The sequence below is a fragment of the Tupaia chinensis genome, unplaced genomic scaffold, assembly GCF_000334495.1.
Source record: "Tupaia chinensis unplaced genomic scaffold, TupChi_1.0 Scaffold000253_1, whole genome shotgun sequence".
NCBI classification, from domain to species: domain Eukaryota; kingdom Metazoa; phylum Chordata; class Mammalia; order Scandentia; family Tupaiidae; genus Tupaia; species Tupaia belangeri.
The window spans coordinates 1220921-1233360 of NW_006159733.1; the positions used below are offsets into that span (position 1 = coordinate 1220921).

The 12440-nt window shown below is 54.2% G+C and overlaps 1 protein-coding gene across 8 annotated transcripts in view; it reads right to left on the reverse strand.

The window, feature by feature from the left end:
• Positions 1–1245: 1245 nt before the first annotated feature.
• CAPG (capping actin protein, gelsolin like) overlaps positions 1246–12440 on the reverse strand; it is a 15648-nt gene continuing 4453 nt past the window's right edge. For 6 of the 8 annotated variants that reach the window (XM_006149136.3, XM_027772112.1, XM_006149138.3 and 3 more), the window contains 9 exons: positions 9731–9766; positions 9467–9639; positions 9220–9374; positions 8884–9051; positions 5839–5988; positions 5419–5511; positions 4752–4884; positions 1843–1931; positions 1246–1421 (listed from right to left, as the gene is read on the reverse strand). In XM_006149136.3, coding sequence (XP_006149198.1) covers positions 1356–1421; positions 1843–1931; positions 4752–4884; positions 5419–5511; positions 5839–5988; positions 8884–9051; positions 9220–9374; positions 9467–9639; positions 9731–9753 — 1050 coding nt within the window. In that variant the 5' untranslated portion in view covers positions 9754–9766 and the 3' untranslated portion in view covers positions 1246–1355. The remainder of the gene's footprint in view (positions 1422–1842; positions 1932–4751; positions 4885–5418; positions 5512–5838; positions 5989–8883; positions 9052–9219; positions 9375–9466; positions 9640–9730; positions 9767–12440) is intronic. The other 2 variants (XM_027772114.1, XM_006149141.3) reach the window with 1 other exon arrangement.

The following is a 12440-nucleotide window of genomic DNA, read 5'->3' on the forward strand; positions in this document are numbered from 1 at the left end:
GTGGCTTTCCGGGCGGTGGCGGGCCCCCAGGGGAGCCAGGAGCCGAGAAACAAGATTGCAGGGAGGGGACCAGCAGTTAGCGTAATGGCTATGTCGCTGGACTCCCATGTAGTCGACCGCGGTTCGCGCCCTGGACCCGGTGGCTTAAAACTCACGCCGGGCGCGTGTGCGTGTGTGCCCAAGATCCCAAGAGGAAAATGGAGGAAAAGGGATTGCGGTGTGGCCATCCCTCCTGGGGGGTGATTTCTCGCTTTCTGCTTCTCTGTCTCTCTCTTTCTGGCGAGCGCACACGCCCTATAGCGAAAACCTCTAAAAAAAAAAAAAAGGCAAGATTGCCGGGATTCGGGGCACACGGGCTGACACTGTCAGGCAGAGGCCAACCAGGTCTGTGTGGAGAGGACAGTGAGGGGGGCGCACAGGGGCGCTGTCCTGTGCTTTTAGGCGCTAAATCAGCCAGACGAACCTGGTGCGAATTCCTGTGCTTTTGCTCGGACTGGGAGAGGATGGCTTGAGGGAGCTCAGAAGGCTCACTGCCTGCAGGACTGGGGGTGAGGGTCGGGGCAGCACAGCCAGGCCTCACGGCCTCTAGTCCAGGCTCCCCCAGGCCCACACTCTGGTCTCGCCCACTGGGTCATGCCCTCTAGGATGGGACCTTTTTGGCCACTCCGTCCTCTCTGTAAATATTTCTTCTATTCCTGATCCCGTTAATCAAAAGGAAGGAAGGTCTAGACCCAGAAATGCACCCTGCCCAGCAGCAGAGGTGGAGAACCAGACCCAGGAGGCGCCACAAGTGCCTGGCACCTTCCCACAGCCCCACACGGCCCTGGGCTCCTTGGCCTAACACCCTCCAAAGGCCTGTGCAGTGACGAGCCACTTCGGACGGTCCTGAAGTCGTCCTCTGTGTTCAGAGCCGCCTCGCAGTGGTTAAGGGCACCCAGGACATGCTGGTTAACGGCCCTGCATCCCAGGCCCATCCCAGGCCCATGGCCACAACCTTCTCCCGGCTGGCAATGTGAGACTGAGCTGAAGCCCAGCTGAAAGCGATCCCCAGCCTGGCGCCACGCCATCCTCCTACTGGGTTCCCGGCAGCCCTGCCAGCCCTGCCAGGACTCCTGGCCCCTTTGTTTCCACCATGCAAAGCCAGCTCTCGCCCCTCAGAGACCGTGGGACTGTCTGTGTCTCCTCTGTCCCCAGCTGGGGTTCAGTGAGCATCGGCCAGGGCAGGCAGTGCCGGGAGAGAGCGGGGAAGGCACTTGTTTCCTTTATTGAACATCTGCAGGGGGCACCTCAGCTCAGACCTGACAGCCAGGGGAGGGACAAGCAGGCAGGAGGTGGGGGCAGGAAGACGCCCACCCTCATTTCCAGTCCTTGAAGAATTGCTTGAAGATGGGGCTCTCACGGCCCTGGGGCAGAATCTCCACCTACGAAAGGAGAAGTCTGGTTCACAAGGTTGCCACTTCCACCTCCGCCAGAACAGGGAGGGCTGCAGACCCGGAGGGAGTGTCGGGGCCGGGCGAGCCCACATGCAGTCCAGGCCAGCACGCACCTCCAGTGAGCCAGGAGATGAGACACGAGATTACGGGGCACAGCCTGGGCAGACAGACTATTTCAAGGACTTGGGTGCACAGTTTGGAACCAACTGGGGACAGGGATCAGAGGATCTCCGGGCATCCTCTTTGGAAAGAATGTATTTCTAACATTTTGAAAGCTAGAGAGGGACGTTGCATCAGGAGGGACAGAGAGGGAGGCCTGGTGGTCCCTGTGTCGAGGCCCTCCGGCCCTCCTTGTCCTCAGGCCACTGAGAGTCTGGAGTCGGGTCTGGGGCACAGGCCGTCTCCTCACCTGAGTGTTCGGGGCATACCGCATGCGGGTGATGAAGCCCTCGGCCACCTGGAGGGCCGCCTGACGCTCCTTCTCATTAGCTTTTCGCCCTGCATTGTGGAAAGAAAAAATATTTTTAAGTCGGATGTTGGCTATAGGGTATGCCTCTCTGGCTGGAGAGACAGAAAGCAAAAATCACCCCACGGGGAGGATAGTCATGCTGCAATCCCTTCTCCTCCAGTCTCCTCTCGGGATTTTGGGCACGCATGCGTGAGTTTCAAGTTGCTGAGTCTGCAACTCGAACAGCAGGAGGTCTGGTCCCAAGAACACTGAAGGGCTCTTCAGAGGAGTAAAGCCAGCCCCTTCAGACCTTTTCCAAATCGGCAACTCTAAGCTACATGAAAAATGCTCCTTTGCCTGGAATCTGATCATCAAATCCTCTGTCTAGGGGCCAGCAGGTGGCAGGGTGGTTAAGGTGCTAGACTCCCACGTGGTCAACCACAGTTCAAGACCAGACCAGGTGGCTTGAAAATCGTGCCGGGCACATGTGCGTGCATGCCCATGTGAAAATCGTGCCGGGCACATGTGCGTGCATGCATATGATTTTGAAAGGAGAATAGAGGAGAAGGGATTGCAGTGTGGCCATCCCCTCTGGGGAGTGACTTCTCACTTTTCCTCTCACTATTTTTCTCTGTCTCTCACTGGCCAGTGTATGGACCCTATGGCTCAAAACCCCTCTGGGGAGTGACTTCTCACTTTTCCTCTCACTATTTCTCTCTCTCTCTCACTGGCCAGTGCATGGACCCTATGGCTCAAAATGAAAACCAAAACCAAAACCAAAACCAAAACAAGGGTCCAGGGATACCGCAGGGAGGAGAACGGGTGTTTTCCCCAGCGCCAGACTCTAAGGCCAGAGACCTCCGCCCCTGAGGTCCCTCTGGAGAGTGACTTCTCACTTTTCCTCTCACTATTTCTCTCTCTCTCTCACTGGCCAGTGCATGGACCCTATGGCTCAAAATGAAAACCAAAACCAAAACCAAAACCAAAACAAGGGTCCAGGGATACCGCAGGGAGGAGAACGGGTGTTTTCCCCAGCGCCAGACTCTAAGGCCAGAGACCTCCGCCCCTGAGGTCCCTCTGGAGTGTCCGTTGCACCGTTATCAAGCCTAAACAGGGCAAAGCGGGGTTTATTATAGAGGTGAACTTACTGCAAACCTACACGGGCTGCATGGCTATGCCCACTCTGCACTTAGAGAAACAAAGTCCACGCATTCACTCTCCACTTCCGCAAGCAGCACCTTGAAGACAGACTGCTCCAGTTGAAGGCGTTTTCCAAGAAAACATGCCCTGAACGGTGGTTGACCCTCCACCCGCCTAGCAAAATCTGGTCACCTACGATCAGTCCGAGATTTCAGTGCCGGGTCCTTCTGTGAGTTGCTACATCCCGACCCGTGAGGCCACCCTGCCTCCCAAGTTCCTTGTTTCTCCTGTGCTTTCTCTTTCCAGATAGCGTGATTCCCTGTGCGGGGGCTACACGCTTTTGCCAGCCTCGGGGAGCCCCCTCATGCTTGGCATTGGCTTCATGGGCATGTACCTCCCTCCGGCAAGAGGGAAAGGCAGCGCAGTAACCGGAGCCTCGTCTTCCCACTCTGACCCCGAGCGACCTGCCAGGGCTGCTCGCTGGGCCAGGCCCCGGCTGCCTCTACCTAGCAGCAGCTCTGGGGATTCTATCCTGCCCAGGCTAGGGCAGGCAATTTCCTGCCCTGGCTGATCCCACAACTCAGGAGCAAATGCTATTTCATCAAGACCCTGTGGACAAATGCAGTTTCTGCTTTCAAGAAGCTTGTGATCTGGGAGTAAGATGTTGTTATGAGAAGACAGCTTCGGAAAAGCAACCAGGCTAGGGACCAGCAGGTGGCATGGTGGTTAAAGTGCTGGACACTCCTATGTGGCTGACCATGGTTCAAGTCCTGGGCCTGGTGGCTTGCTTTCTCAGTCTCTCTGTCTCTCTCTCTTCTCTCTCTGATCAAAATTAAAATAAATGAATGAATGAGTAAATAAAATTTTTTAAAAAGTAGCAGGGCTCCCAGGAGCATGCAGCGATACAGAGCACTGTGTCAAAGCCTTTGAATAGTCACCCAAGGCCCACCAGGCTCCTGCACAGTTTCTGTTTCCAGCTGACATCATCTCTTGGAAAAACGAGTTCTGCCAGTTCACCACCCACTGCATAATGTGATACATATTTAAAATTGATCCGTTACAACGGGAGGCAGACTCAGGAGCAGGGGTCCCAGCAGCCCTGAAGGCTGAGGAACAGTTTAGGACAGTGGTTCTCAAAGTGTGTCCCTGGGACCAGCAGCCCAGGCATCCCCTGGGGACTTGCTAGAAATGTGCCTTCTCAGGTCTCGCCTCAGACCAAGTGAATCAGAATTTCTGGGGGCGGGAACCAGCGATCCGTTTGAACAGGCTCACAGCAGTTTCAGAACCGCTGCCTAAAACATGGTGGGGGGGGAGGGGGAAGGTTGGTGGTGTGGGGGGAAGAGCAGAAAAAAATGTCTGAAGCCTGAAGCTTTTTTTTGGGGGGGGAGAGGTTTTCTGCTATAGGGCGCGTGCGCTCGCCAGACAGACAGAGAGAGACAGAAAGCGAGAAATCACCCCCGGGGGGATGGCCATGCTGCACTCCCTTCTCCTCCATAATCCCTTCTCCTCTCGGTATCTTGGGCACGCACGCACAAGCGCCTGGCATGAATTTAAGCCACCGGGTCCGGGACTCGAACCGTGGTCGACTACATGGGAGTCCAGCGACATAGCTATTACGCTAACTGCTGGTCCTCAAAGCCTGAAGCTTTTTAAGGCTGTCTTTTGCAAGCAGCGGGGGGCAGGCTGGGCCAGGAAATGAGACAGACGCTGCGGGGAGGTGCCACACCGACCCTTCCAGATGTAGATCTTGCCGCAGAGCCCGTTGTCCAGCACGAAGCAGTCATCAGGAATCAGCAGCTCCAGGGCAAAGGGGCTGGAGTCGGCCACCTTGGTCAGGTTCATCTGTCCAGTGGCATCAGAAACCTGGGAGGAAGAGCATCTCACCCTCCTGCCCCACAGGGCAGCCCTCACCCCAGCTCAGGAATAGGCGCCCAGGCTCTCCCTGGGCCCCTCCTTTCTGCCCGTTCTCGGTAGCCTCTGGGCCCTGCTCATGTGCCCCTGCCCATGGCCCCAGGAGCAGCCAGGAGAGGAAAGTCCTGGAAAGCCAATCCTCCCATCACCCTCACCCTCAATCACTGCAGCTCTGGGGCTGCAGCCCAGGTGGAGATCAGGTGGCTTCCAAGTTACAAATAAATGCGCAGAATTAGAAAAAGTCGAGTTCAGCATTAGTTTCAGCCTTCACCAGGAATGGGCTGGAAAGGAAATGCCATCCTGTCCTCAGGAGGGCCGGCCTTCCGTCAGCTTCCCGGCCTCCTTCACTCCGAGCCCTGCATAAACCTCCTTGGTTCCTTCCCGACCTTCCACCTCCTTCTCCTCCCGCCTCAGCCCTTCCTGCACCCAGCTGCACTGTGCAGGCTCCCACCCCAACCCCGGCGCAGGGCAGGCCAGGGTGCCCACCTTGTACAGAGCTGCGGCCTGGGCATTTGCCTGGTCAGCCGTCAGGTCTTCCTCAGGGTTGCCCTCCTTCAGAGCAGGCTTGGGGCCCAGGACCTGCGGGGGGTAGGGGGGACAGGTCAGGCTTGCAGAGGCTCCCACTGTAACTTCCTGATCCAGCAGAGGCTGTGGCCAACGAGGTCCTGCTCTGGGCTTGGCAAAGCTTTGGGAGGGTCCTGCCCACCCCACCAACCAGACCAATCATGCCTGAGGCTGCGTCCCTCAGGGTGGCAGTCACATAAAGGCCCTGTGAGCGCCCACAGCCCCAAGTAGTGCCCCGTGCACCCCACCATTCACTGCCCACCTGCGTGCTCCCAGCCCATCACCCTCTCGCTTGGCCATTTTCAAGCTGAGGTACCCGGCTGCCACCCAGCATCCCCCAACCTGGATCATCTCAGCAGGCTCCTCTCCATCCGTGACGATCTCCACCTGGGCCTTGCCCTGCCGCTCACTGTCCCGGATGGCCAGGGCCAGGTCCCTCGCCTTGTTGCGCTCCAGGATGTTGGACTTCCCGCCACACCAGGCAAAGATGTTCTGAAGGGGAGCAGGGGGAGGCAGGGAGGCCTGGGTCAGCCAGCTCAGAGGAGGGCCTTCTCTTCCCTCCCTCCTCTCTGAGGAACGGTCTCCAGGGTCAGGATAACCAGGAAGGCAGGGGCAGGGACCAGATGGTGGCACAGTGGTAGCACTACTGGACCCAGATGGGAAAGGTCCTGGGTTCATGTCCAGGGACCTCCTTGAGCCTGCCAGGAGGCTGGTTGATACTGGGGGTGGGCCAGGGTAAGATTTTTCAGGGGTTAGATGGGCTCTCTCTGTCTCAAGGAATAAATGAATAAATAAATAAATAAACTCTAGAATTTTTTAGAAGGTTTTTGACATAGGGCAGTGTGCTTACTGGAGAGAGACAGAGACAATAAGAGGGAGAGTGAGAAATCACCTCCCCAGGGAGGGTGGCCACCCCACAATCCCTTCTCCTCCTTTCTCCTCTGGCATCTTGGGCATGCAGGCACACGTGCCCAGCATGACTCTCAAGCCACCAGGCCTGGGATTCGAACCGTGGTCAGTCATGTGAGAGTTCAGCACCTTAACCACCACGCCACCTGCTGGCCCCAACTTCACAAAAACAACTAAAGAAAAAAAAGGAGACAGGGCAGACCAGAGACCTATTTGAAAATGTTAAGGACAGCCCTCTTCAAGAGTGTTTCTCTGCCTGCCCACCACTCTCCTATTTTTCTCCACCTCACTTGTCACTAGATATACCTATATATATATGTTGAGCTTTTGGAGTGCTCTCTCTCTCTTTTTTTAAACACTTATTTACTTATATATTTAATTGTTGTGATTTTTTAAAACTTTTTAGATTTTCTTTCTTTTTTTTAAGAATTATTTATTTCATCATTATTATTATTATTATTTTTAATTTGACCAGGGAGAGAGAGAGGAAAGGAAAGTGAGAAAGCAAGCCGCCAGGTCCAGGATTCAAACCAGGGTCCGCCATATGGGAGTCCAGTCCCTTAACCACCACACCACCTGCTGGCCCTGCCCCAAGATATTTAAATGTCTTTATCTTGTCTAGAACCTATCTCAAAGGAAGCTTCCTCAGGGATAAATGTTCCACTTTGTGGGGCCAGCAGGTGGCGTGGAGGTTAAGGGCATTGTACTCCAACATGGCAGACCACAGTTAGAGTCCCAGACCTGGCGGCTTGCTTTCTCACTTTTCTTCTCTTTCCCACTCTGGTAAAATTAAAATAAATAAATAAATAAGCTAAATAAACTGATTCTTTTAAAAAACATGCTTCATTTTGCCTGCTTTGTTACTCTGTCCCCACTGTGAGCCGAGCCTGGCACACGAGGGTGCTCCGGTCTTTGGAAGAATGGAATTAAAATACGAATTTATTTGGTGCAAAATATTTTGAAAGCCACGCAATTTTTTTAATGCACTTTTTTTTTTGAGAGAGATTTTCGCTATAGGGCGCGTGCGCTCGCCAGACAGACAGAGAGAGACAGAGAAACAGAAAGCGAGAAATCACCCCCCAGGGGGGATGGTCATCCTCCATTCTCCTCTTCGGGATCTTGGGCACACACATGCGCCCGGCGTGAGTTTAAGCCACCGGGTCTGGGACTCGAACTGCTGTCGACTATGTGGGAATCCAGCGACATAGCCATTACGCTAACTGCTGGTCCCTAAATGCACATTTTTCACGGCCTTTTCAAAGACCCCTTGTATGTAGGCACCAAATAAAAGTGGAATGGATGAATGATGGCCATCCCTGAGCTCAGCATCTCGAGCTCCCGCCCACACCATGCAGGGCAGGGCCCGCATCACCTCACCTGAACGGGGAGCAGCGTGGTCGACATCGGCCAAGTCCTTACCTCGTCCTTGCCTCGACCCTCCCCTCTAACCCTCCTTACAAGCCCTTCCCAGGTAGGTCTTCCTGCCCAGACTCCTCAGTGCCGCACGATGGGCCCTCACTCCTCAGCCAGACGCACTGTCTCCTCACAGGCTGTGTCTCGCCTTCCTCAGAATGTCCTCCGGGTCCCAGGTCCCAGGCCTCACAGGCTGTGTCTCGCCTTCCTCAGAATGTTCTCCCAGTCCCAGGATCCAGGCAAACTGGCCCCTGCCCTCCTGTCCTCATGCACCCCTGCGCCCTTCCCACCCAGCATTCCACTCTCCAGTTCCCTTTGCCTGGAATGGCACTGTCCCTCTGTGAAGGCTGACTTAAATGGCATCCCTGGGACAACTGGCTGGCAGGCCCCCCCGTTGTCCTGGGCTACCCCAGCACAGGCCCACTGCCCCCACAGAGCCCTCCTCACATCTCGCCACATTATGACAAGTGACCAGCCAATCTTGGCTGCCTCCCCAGAGTGACATTTTACAGTCCCCGTGGTGGCTTACAGAGGCATCATGGATTCGCTGAATGAATGGGTAAGTGAATACATTAATGAACGGTCTGGTGGCAGCAGACACAGAGCAGCAAAGGCTTCCAAGAGAAGGAGGGGGAGGCGAGGAGGCCCCGAAGCATTAGAGGCGATGGCTAGACATCGGAGGGAGGCTGGCTTCCGTCCTCGCAAACAGGGCTGTGTTCTGCTGGCCGGCTGGCATGGCTGACCGCCTCTCGGCTTCTCTCCCTAAAAAAGTTTAAGGTTGTTGATACAGCACGTGCACTCACCAGAGAGACAGACGGTGAGGAGGAAACTGAGAAAGCATCCCCCTTGGGGGATGGCCGCACCGCAGTCCCTTCTCCTCCATTCTCCTTTTGGGATTTCGGGCACCCACGCACGCATAGTCAATGTGTGTTTCAAGCTGCCGGGTCCGGAACTCAAACTGTGGTCGGCCACGTGGGAGTCCAGCACCTTAACCACTATGCCACCCGCTGCCCCCCCTTAAAGGATGTGTCAACACACAGTGCACAGTCTGGCCAGGCCACCTACCTGGCCCAGGTCCAGGATGAAGCAGTCCCCAGTGTTGAAGCTGTCCCAGCTCAGGGCCCGCTCGGTGGCCCGGATGTTCTTCTTCCCCTTCACCTGGTACAGTTTCTTAATGGCAGCTGGGGCGGCCCCTCGGGAGGTCTTGTGAAATGCTGACTCCACACCGCCTTCCTGCAGCCCAGACAGCCTGCCTGAGTGGACTAGAGGAGACCTGGAGGCCTCCACACCCCATCCCATTAGGCCTGGGGGGCGCCCTGGCCTTCTGCAGGGTAAGGACGGGCAGGCAGAGGCTGGCAGTGAGAGAAGCTACAAAGGGGGGTCCAGGAGGTGGTTTCTGACCTGGTACTTGAGGCCACGTGGGAAGTAGCTCATGAAGAGGTCAGACTCATTGCCCTGGACTTCACGGTGCTGCACGGGCCGCTCCCCCAGCAGGGTGTTGAGGTGCACGGCCAGCACGGCGCAGGCCCCCTGCTCATCCCGGGATGACTGCTGGCCTGGCACAAGTGGGAGGTGGCAGGGCGAGGCCTGTGATCACCACGCCGACCCTGGCCATGCCCGGGCCAACCCCCAGTCCCGGCCCCCTTCCCTATCCACAGGTGCAGGTGGGAGAGCTCTTCAGGGCCATTGTGCAGCACTAGGTAGGAGTCTCCAGAGAAGAAAATGCCCTGGTTCTCCCGAGCCACGGGCACAGGCTTCAGCTTTTCCACCCGCCATATGTGCAGCCCGGGATCCTGCACCGAGGCTGGGAAGGGAGAGCTGCTGCAGGAAGGGAGACAGAGCGTGGTGAGGAGGGGCAGCCCTTGGGTGAAAAGAAGGGGGAGAGGTGGAAGAGTGGGGGAGCCCAGCCTACCTTGGAGAGATGGGTGTGTACATGCTGTGGCCAGACCTGGAAAAACAGAAGAGGCTGTGATTATTGCAGATGTCTCAACAACCATCTCTCACCTAGGTCTGGAGAGACCCTCCCAGGTGGCCAAGGACTTTCACAGGCCACATCAACTACTTCAGCCCAAGGGATTATTTCTGGTTCCATGATGCAGGCAAAGAAAATGATGCTTGGGTCACCCCATGGTGTGGTGGATAGGTTGGCTGGATCCCCATGGCCGCCTGTGCAGTTTAAGTCCCAGACTTCAACAGCTTAAAAAAAACACACTGGGTTGGGGACCAGCAGGTGGCGTCTTAACCACCTTAATCACTCGCGCATGGTCAACCACGGTTTGAGTCCCAGACCTGGTGGCTTGCTTTCTCACTTTCTGTGTGTGTGTGTGTGCGTGTGTGGGCACACACGTGTGTCTCACTCTGGTTAAATTAAAATAAACAAACAGACAAATAAATAAATAAAATGAATAAATAAAATTAAATACATAATTCTTTAAAAAAGAGGGAAAAAAACCACTGGGTGGGGCCAGCAGGAGGTGTGGTGGTTGAGGCGCTGGATTCCCACATGGCTGACTGCGGGTTGAGTCCTGGACCTGGTGGCTTCCTTTCTTACTTTCTCTCTCTTTCTCTGGTGAGTGCACATTCCCTGTAGCAAAATTAAAATAAGACTACTAATAATAAAAAATAAAACAACACCAGGCAGGACCAGCAGGTGGCACAGTGGTTAAGGTGCTGGACACTCCTGCATGGCCAACCATGGTTCACATCCTGGACCTGGTAGCTTGTGTTCTCACTTTCCCTCTCTCTCTGACTTTCTGGTCAAATGAAAATAAATGAATGAATAAATAACTATAAACATATATTTAATAATAATAATAATAGAACACCAGGCAAGACCAGCAGGTGGCATAGGTCAAGGTGCTGGACTCCCACAAGTCCTTGGTCTAGAGGCTTAAAAATCACACGGGGCACCTGTGCACATGTGCTTAAAATCCTGACAAGAGAATGGAGGAGAAGAGGTTGCAGAATGGTCACCCTCCCTTGGGGGTGATTCCTTACTTTCCCTCTTTCTGTCTCTCTCTGTCTTCTCCAGCAAATGCAAGCACCCTATGGCAAAAACTTTAAAACACAAAAACAACAACAACAACAAAACACCAGGCATGTGTGCACGCATGCTCAAAATCCTGAGACGAGAATGGAGGAGAGGAGGTTGCAGTGTGGCCAGTTCCCTCAAAGGGTGATTTCTCACTTTCCTTCTCCTATCTCTGTGTCTCTCTCTGTCATGTGCACATGCCCTATAGCAAATTAAACACACACACACAAGAAACAAAAACAGAAAGAAAATGAGACTCGGAAAATCAAAGTTCAAGGGCATGGAGCTAGAGATTGGCTTCTGGGAGCCAGGTCTCTGAGCCCTGGGCCGGTGGCTTCCTCCTAAGTAACAACTGCTAACGCTGGAGATCTAAATTAGAAGTCTAAATCAGTGATGAAACTTCTTTCTACCAAACGAAAAGCAAAGGGGAGGAGGGGGAAACAAATGAACCCAAAATCATTGGAAGAAAATAAATAATAAAATTAAGAGCAGAAATTAATGAATAAGAAGCAGCAACAGTAGGGGCCAGCAGGTAATGTAGTGGTTAGGCGCTGGGCTCCAACACGGTTGACTGCGGTTCGAGTCTCCGACCCATCATCCTGGGCACATGTGTCCAAAATCCCGAGAGGAGAATGGAGAAGGGACTGAGGTGTGGCCATCCCGCAGGGGGTGATTACACGATTTGTGTCTGTCTCTCTGGCAAGTGCACACGTCCTATAAAAAAAAAAATCTCTCCAATAATAATAAAAATAAATTTTAAAAAGAAGCAAAAACAAGAGAGCAAATCAATAAAGCTGAATTTTATTTTTTAAAAAAAATCAGTAAAATTGATAGTTTACTGAATAGGAGAAAGAAAAAAACACTAATTTCTACTGGGTCCAGGACTCAAACCACAGTCAACCACCTATGAGTCGAGAACCTTAACCACTATGCCACCTTCTAGCCCTGGTGTGTTTTTCAAACTGCCTGGCCAACACTTGAATTGCAGAGTCCGCCATGTGGGTTCCCAGTGCCTTAACCACCACACCACCTGCTGGCCCCAAGGTAAGCATTTAAAAATACATATTCTTGGGGCCAGCATATGGCATAATGGTTATGTCACTGGACTCCCACAGAGCCAACCGTGGTTCCAGTCCCGGACCCAGAGGCTGTGGCGCATGTATGCGTGCCCAACATCCCGAGAGGAGAATGGAGGAGAAGGGATTGTGGTGTGGCCATTCTCCCTGCGCAGTGATTTCTCACTTCCAGTCTCTCTGTCTTTCTCTGTCTCTCCAGCAAGTGCACAGACTTATAGCAAAAATTTCTGGGGAAAAAAAAAAAGGCAAGTTGGCACCAGAAGGAGAATCATGGGGGCTTTGGGCAATGAGGGGAGAAGAGCAACCTTTGGGAGGACAGATGGGAGAGCGGAGAGCGCTGGGTCTGGGTAGGAAACAAAGAGGAGCCCAAGCAGCGGCTTGGCTGTGAAGCGCTAGGAGCATGGTGCCAGAGCATGGTGCCGGCCCTTTTCCTATCCAACAATGGAAGCGTCTTTCGGCACCACACTTCCCCAGGCGGGGAGCCGTGAGCAGAGGCTGGGGGCGGGAACGTTAAG